The sequence below is a fragment of the Lactuca virosa genome, chromosome 4, assembly GCF_052849685.1.
Source record: "Lactuca virosa cultivar CGN04683 chromosome 4, Lactuca_virosa_CGN04683_v6, whole genome shotgun sequence".
NCBI classification, from domain to species: domain Eukaryota; kingdom Viridiplantae; phylum Streptophyta; class Magnoliopsida; order Asterales; family Asteraceae; genus Lactuca; species Lactuca virosa.
The window spans coordinates 344210593-344220954 of NC_136429.1; the positions used below are offsets into that span (position 1 = coordinate 344210593).

Genomic DNA, 10362 nt, shown 5'->3' on the forward strand with positions numbered 1-10362 from the left:
CCCAACTCCAGATCGTGGGTGGGATACCTCGTCTCATGAGGCTTCAGCTGCCTCGATGCATACGCTATCACATACCCTCTCTACATAAGCACCGCACCCAACCCTGATATCGATGAGTCACAATACACCACAAAATCCTCCATCCCTTCCGGGAGGGCTAACACAGGGGCTTCGCATAACTTCTGGTGAAGTGTCTCAAACGAGGTCTGCTGCTCCGGACCCCATGAAAAAGCAACACCCTTCCGGGTCAACCTGGTGAGAGGCACGACGATCTTGGAGAAATCTCTGATAAATCTCCGATAGTAACCGGCCAATCCTAGGAAACTCCTGATCTCGGTGGGAGATCTCGGCACCTCCCAACTCATCACTGCCTCAATCTTGGCCGGATCGACCAAAATCCCATCCTGGTTGACGAGATGCCCCAAGAACTGGACCTCCCTTAACCAGAACTCGCACTTGGAGAATTTGGCATAAAGCCTCTCCGTCCTCAATACCCCGAGGATCTCTCTCAGATGCTCCTCGTGCTGCTCTTTAGATCTCGAATACACCAGTATATCGTCGATGAACACGATCACCGAACGATCCAACATCGGTCTACACACCCTGTTCATGAGATCCATGAACGCTGCTGGTGCATTGGTGAGCCCGAAAGGCATCACCACGAACTCGTAATGCCCATAACGAGTCCTGAACGCCGTCTTCTGGATATCCTCATCGCGCACTCTCATCTGATGATATCCAGACCTCAGATCAATCTTGGAGAACCAAGACGCTCCCTGCAACTGATCGAACAAATCGTCGATCCTCGGTAATGGGTAACGGTTCTTGACCGTCAACTTGTTCAACTCCCGGTAATCAATACACATCCGGTGTGAACCATCCTTTTTCTTGACAAAAAGGATCGGTGCTCCCCAAGGGGAACTACTCGGTCTAATAAACCCCTTCCCCAGCAGCTCCTGAAGCTGCGAGGATAACTCCTGCATCTCTGGCGGCGCAAGGCGATAAGGCGCCTTGGCGATAGGCGCTGCCCCCGGAACCAAATCGATGCGGAACTCTACCTGCCTCTCGGGAGGCACACCCGACAACTCCTCGGGAAAAACATCCGGGAACTCACGCACTATCGGAACGTCATCCATCGAACTTAGCCTCCCAGCGGCCTCTCGTGCGTCCATCACATAGGCTACAAACCCGCTGTAGCCCTGCTGTAAACTCTGTCTCACTCTGGCAGCCGAACAAATCGCCGACCCACATCGGGTACCCTCGCCGTACACCGTAAGTACTCACCCACTAGGGTCTCGTATCGTCACCAACTGTCGCTCGCAGTCTATAACAGCCCCAAATCGGCTCAACCAATCCATGCCCACTATGACACACACGTCCCCCATCGCTATCGGGACCAGATCTATCGGGAACTCAACACCGAAGATCTCGAGTACACATCCTCGTATCACATCCGTAGCATACACCGCTCGCTCGTCAGCTATGGAAACTCGCAGAGGTCGACTCAACGCCTCTCGTCTGCTACTGATGTGTTGACTAAACGCTATCGACACAAATGATCGACTCGCACCCGAGTCAAATAACACTAAGGCAGGTACACAACTCACAAGAAAAGTACCTATGCATATCATTATATAAGCACAATATCTCATCTCAGCATAAATAAATAAGAATACATACCAGCCACTACATCGGGCGCTGCGCGGACCTCCTCCGCTGTCAACTGGAAAGCTCTCCCGCGAGCCTTCGGTGCCTCGGCCTTCGCTGGCCGAACCTCGGTAACCCTAGCAGCAGGGGCAAATCCCTGTGCTGATCCCTGATGTAACTGCGGGCACTCGGCCTTCCGATGGCCAGTCTGGTTGTAATGAAAGCAAACCATAAATCCCTTGGGGCAATCCTTGGCGATATGCCCCTCCTTGCCACATTTGTAGCAAGCACCTGATCGACAGACCCCATCATGTCCCTTGCCGCACTTCCCACAAGTGCGGCCCTTCTGGCCTCCAGATCTCGTATCAGCGGACTTTGCCCACTTGGCTGTCGGCTGAGACTGTGCCGGCCGCCGATCCATCCTCTGAGACTCGGCCTCCTCCCTGGCCTGAGTCTCCAACTCAATCTCCCTCTTCCGGCCATTTTCCTGGAGCTCAGCAAATGTCTGGTAGGTCGAGTTCGACACGGACTCCCGAATATCCCTCCTCAAAACGCCCAAATACCGGCTCATGCGTGCCTGCTCAGTAGACACCTGCTCAGGGCAGAACATCACCCTCTCATGAAACTTCTTGGTAACCACAGTAACCGAATCAGTACCCTGCTTGAGGGTCAAGAACTCCCGAACCAACCGTTTCCTCTCCACCTGGGGAACATACTCGTCTCTGAACATGGTGGTGAACCTCTCCCAGGTCACTGCTGAAATCTCTGCAAGAGTGAAGCTCCCTGTCACGAACTTCCACCAATCCTTCGCTCCCAAGCGAAGCTGGTTCAACGCGAACCGTACCCTCAGATGCTCCGGACATGAACACGTGTAGAAGCATCCCTCGATATCAGAAATCCATCTCATCCCAGCGATCGGATCCTGCGTCCCGTCAAACTCTGGTGGCTTCGTGTTGCTGAACTCTCGAAGCAACAACGAGTCATCTCCCTGAGGTCTGGCAGCAGCTACAGCTGCAGTAGCTGCAGCAGCAGCAGCCTCAGTCACCGTTGCGTACCGCTCATCAAAAGTCTCAATCAATGTGGTCTTGATAGACCCAAACATCTCCGGAATCTCAGCTCGAATCGCCGCTGCCACCTCATCGTGGATCATCTGACGAAGCTCCTCGTCACTCACGCCACTCGGCTCAGGTCTGTGACGTGTCCCAACCATGATGTCTCTCAAATACAACATAAAAAATATCAGAGACTCGCTCGAGCATACTTGCACTCGATAACTCAACCCTACTTGTTCCTTAGTACCCAAAGGATTCTTACTTAGAGTGCGCACTGCTCCGGTGTCTTCAGTAGTACGGGCCCTATACTACCGTTCACACCACATCAGTATTCACCCTAAGTCCTCATCCTTGGATCCCAGATCACAAGTACACTATATCTCACTGGCATAGGCTACCCTTGGTAGACCCCTCATCAGCTCCTCACTGCTACCTACTCGCTCTCAAGCATCACATAGCAGCAAAATCCTTCCTAGGCTAAGGCATCCCAAAATCAGGCCACTCTAGTCCTAATATGAATACCTAGCCAACTCTATCATGCATATCATATCATAACATATCTCATAACACATAATGTAAGGGTATTTTGGGAAATCACCGTTCAAGCGCTGGCTGATCGTACACACTGCTTCCTTCTGCCTTTCTCAAAATCTTTTACTCTCTAAAAAAAATTGTTTATTTTATGAAAAACTTTCTCAATTCCTCAGTTTGAGTTCAGATTCATCCGAAGATGCACCCGAATCCCTCAAACCAAGGCTCTGATACCAACTTGTAACGACGTAAAATTCCAAAACAATTTTTCATTTTTAAATCATACTTTCAATCACACGATAATCACAAAACATAATGTACCCACTGTGTCATAATAAAACATGTCCCGGAATCTCAATAACATAAACTCTATAAGTGTGTACGGATCATGCCGACGCCTTCCCGCGATCATCACTAGTACCTGAAACACATAATATAACAACTGTAAGCATAAATGCTTAGTGAGTTCCCCAAGATACCACATACAACACATACGCCTTTCCAGGCCATAACTCTGTAGGATCTTCCGATCCATGTGTCTCAGGGGACTTCCGTCCCGAATCCCGGTAGACCTTCCGGTCCTACCCGTATCGACCTTCCGGTCCGTAACCACTTGACCTTCCGGTCCATATCATCTTGACCTTCCGGTCCATATCATCTTGACCTTCCGGTCCTTATCGTACATAACATACATAACACATACATATCACATAACAACATACAACTCATACAGCTCATAGCATATAAGACCTTCCGGTCACACATAGGTACCCTTCCAGGTACAGTATAGTGAGAAGACTCACCTCAATGAAGTCGGATAAACTTTCGTGCTCAACGTCCCGACTTAGCCTCCTCCTATTATTCAAATAACATCCCTACCCACGAGCCTCGCTCTTCCGATCTTCCCCGACTAACTCGACGTCGGTTCATGGTTATTCGTCTTTGTCGGCAGTGGAGACGATGGCTGCTTCGGCTTGGTGGTTTCCGGCTTCAACAACGGCTAGGAGGTGCGGCAGATGGAGGTAGGGGGTATAAGGGTGGTGGCTGTAATGTGATGTAGGGTTAGGGTTTACATGAAAGCCAAGAGGAGGGTGACGGGTTTTAACCCTTCTCCAATTCAAACTTCATACCGCTTTTGACACTTCCGGCCCCTCCCCCCTCTATTCTTTTCAATCCAAGTCCATATTTTACTCTTTAGTCTCTGCTTCCAAAATTTTATTCAATACAAGTCCAAATGTTACCATTTAACCCTCAATATTCAAAAATATGACATTTAACTTCTTGCGCTAATACTCTAATAATTTATTACGAATTTAGGGCCAACATAAAATATATAAAAATATAAAAATATAAAAATATAAGAATACATCTTGGGGTTTTTAGGATTTATTATTTATTTTATTTTAAACGGAATTTTACAGGTGTGGATGTGGGTTCATTTATATTTCCCGATGGGGATTGGAATGAGGATTCAAGGAGGGGACGGGGATTGGGTTCCCTGGTATTCATTGACCCCGCTTCCATCTCTAGCAAGGAGACCTGTTAACTCCTTTCTTATTTATTATCGCGATGGAAGATCTCTATGTCTATATGGAAGCGGTTTGTGCTCGACATCATTTTTGTGGTATCTCTCTCCCGAATAGCCCACTATATCACATCTTATTTATATCGATGACAGTTATTTTTATGGGTGAGGGGTCCAAGATGAATTTCATTAATCTCAATCAGCTCCTTAGGTGCTGCTTTATTGTTTTCGGTCTTAAAGTGAATATTTTTAAGAGCAAAGTGTATGGTGTGGGGTGGAAAAAGGTAGGGGTGGATAGACTTGCTAGCTTTTTGAATTGTGAGCCCGCTTCTTTCCCGTTTGTGTATCTCAGGCTCCCGAATGGTGCCAACTTGAAACTTGGGAAAAACTGGAATGTGATTGTTAAGAAGTTTAAAAATAAGCTAACCAATTGAAAAACTAGTACCTGTTCCTTTAGTGGGAGGCTTGCTCTTTTGAGATCCGTGCTAAATAGCCTCTCCCACTCTCTCTATTACTTTGCTTTATTTCGGGCTCCAAAAGATGATTTCTTTGCTTGAGTTTATTAGGAGAAGATTTATATGGGGCGGGGGCTTGGACACAAGAAAATTTTGATGGGTGTCTTGGAGTTTGGTTGCTAAGCTTAATAATAAAGGTGGTATTGGTGTGGGTTCCTTGAACCCGCTAAATCTCTCTTTGCTTGCTAAGTGGTAGTGGAGAATGAAATCTAGTAAAAATGATTTGTGGTTTAGGTGTATCAAAACCGTGCACAACATTTGCTTAGTGGATGGGAAGCCTTTGGCGAGGAAGATTATCTCGGGGGTGTGGCTTAGTATCTCGAGTATAAACTCTGGTTTTGAGGAGCTCGATATTTCACTTGAAAGTCTCTTTGGTAGGGTGGTGCGTTTGGGTAACAAAACAATTTTCTGGAAGGATTGTTGGTGCGATATGCTTCCTTCAAGGGAGAAGTTTCCCAATCTCTATGCTATTGAAGCCAATAGGGAGTGTTTGGTCTCAAATAAAATTAATTTAGGGGCTGATTTGGTGCCTTATTTCTCGAGTGATTGGAGCAGGAACATAAGGAAGGGTCAAGAAACTCAACAATTGAAAGATCTTTTAAAAACTTGGTTGTTATTTTACTTTTTCAGGCGCCGATAACAAATGTAGATGGTTGGTGGATAACTTGAGGGAGTTTTCGGTCAATTCACTGAGGACCATCGTGGCGAAGCTTGGTGAAGTTGGATTAGATTATGATTTCTATTGGATTATATGAGTCCTTCTCAAAGTCATCTGCTTCGTTTGGAAGTTGTTGAAAAATAAAATTTCGTTTTCGGTTAATCTAGTTCGAAGAGGTATTCCCGTGAACTCCTCCACCTATTGTTGTTTCTGTAATTGGGAGGAGGAGACCATTGTTATGTGTTTTTCAGATGCGACTATGCTTGTAATTGGGAGGAAGAAGGAGTTCGCTGATGTACTGTGCTATATCAGTGACGAATCTAGAACAAAATATCACATGGTTCCCATATTAAGTGAAGGTGAAAAAAAATCAACAAAAATTGTGGGGGGTCGGGTCGGGTCGTATACGATTTAATGAAATATAACTGAAGAAATCGATTAGGCTCCATCAATTAAATTTTTTAAAAAACCGACTGAAATATAATTGAAAAAACCGAACGATTTAATGAAAAACTAGTTGATTATTAGTGATAATACCTTATTATTTTATAAAAACTATATATTATGTTTAATCATATATATTTGACAACACAATTGCCCCTTGCAACTTATTTTTTTCTCATTTTAAAATGGTTTTCTAAAACATTTAAAAAAAAAACAAACTTAAAGTAGGTACTCTGTTTGTTTTTTTCAAAGGTAGTTTTCAATTTTTGTTTGTATATATATTCTAAATGAAATTAAAATTTTAGTTATGTCCTACTACCTACCTTCTTCCTTATTAAGCCCCTGCCCTCTATGGTTACTTTGGAAGGCCCAAGTGGGTTAATTCACAACTTTTAATTAGATTAAACATAGATCAAATTTGATTTTATTAGATTGGTCAATAGATTTGTAATCCTCTTTTTAACTATATTTCTAATGTCCTACTAATATTTTTTCGTACTTTAATATATTCCGACGTTGCCAAAAAAAAAAAAAAATCAAAACAATATAGAAACTTCGAAAAAGAAATTAAGCTAAACATAAATCTCAAATTCGAGCACTACTTTACTCCTATTTTATTGACTAATAAACGGTGACTACGTGTTCCAATGAAAACCGCGCCCTCGTTCAATTATGCCTCCCACAAAATTTGACCACATGTTCAACTTGACTCCTTCCACTCTTTGCCCTAAAATTCTCTTTTCGATACATAAAAACCACATCTATTCTCCGCCCTTTGAAACCCCCAATTGTTCTCGCTCTTTCTCCGTCGCTCTTTCTCTCACGACTTTTACGAAATCTACCATCGGTGATTCGATCTATACAGATTGATGGCGTCGTTCGCGGAGGCTCCAGCCGGAAACGCCACCGCTGGCGAGAAGATCTTCAAGACTAAATGCGCTCAATGTCACACCGTCGAGAAAGGCGCCGGACACAAACAAGGTTATCTCTCGTTCTTTCTTTATGTTGTTTAAGATCTGATGGTTTGCGAATATACACGTAAGGTGAAGAGTTATTTAGTATGATGCGGTGCATGTTAGTTTTATTTTAAACGGTTGTTGTTTTCATGTATAATACGTTATTTGCTATCCTCTATGTTAGATCGGATGATATATCTATTTTGTGTGTCGTTTCGTAAGCGTTCTGAATATCGCTGGTGGTGGTCTGGTTTATAAACTGATCCTGACATGGTTAAAATTTTCTATTTGATAGATAAGTTTTATTAGTTATAGTTTAGCAAAACAGATTTTAGTCATTTTACACGGATGATGAGGTGTGTAAATTCCTGTCGTCGGATCTAGTATTTTTTACACAAGAGATCGATTTTATTGACAGATTATTACATAAGTCGATTTATATGATCTTTAAGATTACACAGTTTTCTGGAAAAAACCTTCCTGGATTACTCACAAATTATAATCAGTTTGAAGACCTATATTTTCAGTAGTCCGAATTTTAACTTAAGCAGTCAGCTCAAAGATTTTAAAGTTCAAAAGTAAACTAAATGATACCTCGATGTTTTGAGCCATTGATTTTAATGGATTATTATCTTTTAAAGTCCGAAATTAAAAAATAGATCACAAAAGCTTAATGATTATCAATTTTGGCTTAGGAATGTGATTGTTTTGAACTTTATGATTTTGGGTTCGTATACTATTCTTGTGCAAAAGGCAGACTTTTGTATTTGATGTTCAACTAATTTCAAAATTGCAAGATTAGTTTGTTTTAATCCTGGTAAATGCTTAATGGTTAGGTTAAGCAACAAGATTTTGAGTGGTTAAGGAAATTTTTGTTTCTTATTGTGGCTCTCTTGGGTGTGTTTCATTATAGACATTGTCTGTTGGATGTTTTACAATTTGTATGCTCTTAAATTAAGCTTATGAATTTAATATTCATCTAGGACTAGGAGTTTATTAACATAGAAATCAGTTCTTCTTAATCAATGCTTATAGTCTGGGTCTTCATCTGATTGCAACAGTAGTTGCTTGATGAATTTCATGTTTAGACTTACCAAGGACATGTTATATATTTACATATATGAAAGCATGTGCATGTACATAATTGGAAACCCCTTCTTTTCCTGTCTTTCTCTTTTAAGTTGTCTATAGAAAGAAGTAACCTCATGTTTCTGATCGAAGTCTGGCAAGTAGAAAAGAAGCAGAATCTAAGCGTATTGTTATTTGTTAATAAGTTCATATGAGATAATGAATGTAGAAGGATTATTATTATTTTTTTTTACTCTATATGTTGAGACTTGTGGTTATGCAGGACCCAATCTTAATGGACTATTTGGAAGGCAGTCTGGAACCACTGCTGGATACTCTTATTCAGCTGCTAACAAGAACAAGGCTGTCAATTGGGAGGAAAATACATTGTATGACTACCTGCTGAACCCCAAGAAGGTATATAATAACTACTATTTCTTTCATTTATGATTTTAAAAACCTCTTTGATCTGATCTGACAGATGCAAATCAAATTTCAATGGATTAAGTTAGTGTTTGGTATGATGGAATTAGGAAAAGAATAGTATTTCCATTGGATTGAAAAATAAGCTGTTTGTTTTGTCTGAAATTCTTTGAAAAATCTGATTCCTTTCAGTTTTAGCAAATTCCATTCTGTAGTTGATTGAATGAAAATTTACAATGTAACTCATTTAAATTAATTTAACTTTTCATAATAATTGTTTTATATAAAATGTCAGGATTTCAAGTTCATTACATATTAAAAAAAAAAAAAAACTAGGATATATATTCTTTCTCATGATTTTATTCAAGTTTTATTGAATATTTATTAGGTTTTAATTTTCTATTTTTTATTCATTACAATTAAAACATTATTGAGTATAGTTAAAAACTATACATGGTATGTAAATATAATATTAAAATAGCCAAGATGCCAACCAAACGTGATCATGTTTCATGGAATATAATGAGTCATAGAATATTACTTTGCTAATAATGTAACTGATGAGGAAAAGTAGAGCTAACATGTAGTTAGGTTTTACATGTGTGACCATGTGACCTCATATAAATAGTTGTCCTAGATTGTATCTACATGATTTCTTCATATGACATTATATAAAATATGCAAATGAAAAACCTAATTTTTATTATTTAAAGAGTTGCCCTAAAATTAAAGAAAAGGGACAATTTGATGGAATCCAAACTTTTTTAGTTGTTGGACAAAGACCACTTCTACTGTTTCATGTGAGAAAAACTTTGATAGTTTATCTTATCCTTTTTATTCTTTTAGGAAGTAAAAGATATCATAAAGTTGAGAAATGAAATTAAGATGCCATAATAAACAAATGATTGTTTGTATTTTTTTATGATATCACATTAAAAAGGTTTTTCTGAATGTTTATGTCAAAGTAGAATGCTATAATTGGTATTTATTTATTTTTAATGCTGCAGTACATTCCCGGAACAAAGATGGTTTTCCCAGGACTGAAAAAGCCACAGGAGCGCGCAGATCTTATTGCATACCTCAAGGCATCGACTGCGTAATTTTTTCTTTTATGTTTTAACACCATTTTAAAGTTTTTTTCTTGATGATTTGAGGTGGTTGGTTATAAGGGGATAAATTTGGATTATCTTTTCTGTGAAGAATAAGGGGAGAGGACATTCATCATCTTTCATTGCTCCTTAAAATTTTGAGCACTGCTTTATTCATTTGGCAAGAGATTGCCTTATTCATCATCATTCTATATAATGTTTGTTAACTTATCATAGTTTTTGATCTTTATTATCCTCAGTTAGTGCATTTTATATAAAGTTAAATGCTTGCTTATGTAACTATGTTGCATACTTTGATAAAAAAATAAAATAAAACATAATCTCATAATTGTCCCAGAAAATTACAAAGCTGTCGCATAAATAAGCATAGAATGTTACTCTTTTGTTTACGGTTAGACCCAGATCAACTTTGATTCAAACTCTTTAATAAATAT

The 10362-nt window shown here is 40.4% G+C and overlaps 1 protein-coding gene across 1 annotated transcript; it reads left to right on the forward strand.

The window, feature by feature from the left end:
* Positions 1-7107: 7107 nt before the first annotated feature.
* LOC145108616 (cytochrome c) lies at positions 7108-10138 on the forward strand. Its single transcript, XM_079045656.1, has 3 exons — positions 7108-7353; positions 8680-8813; positions 9827-10138. Exons 1-3 carry the CDS (start codon positions 7242-7244, stop codon positions 9917-9919), a joined length of 339 nt encoding a protein of 112 aa, XP_078901782.1. The 5' UTR covers positions 7108-7241; the 3' UTR covers positions 9920-10138.
* Positions 10139-10362: the final 224 nt, after the last annotated feature.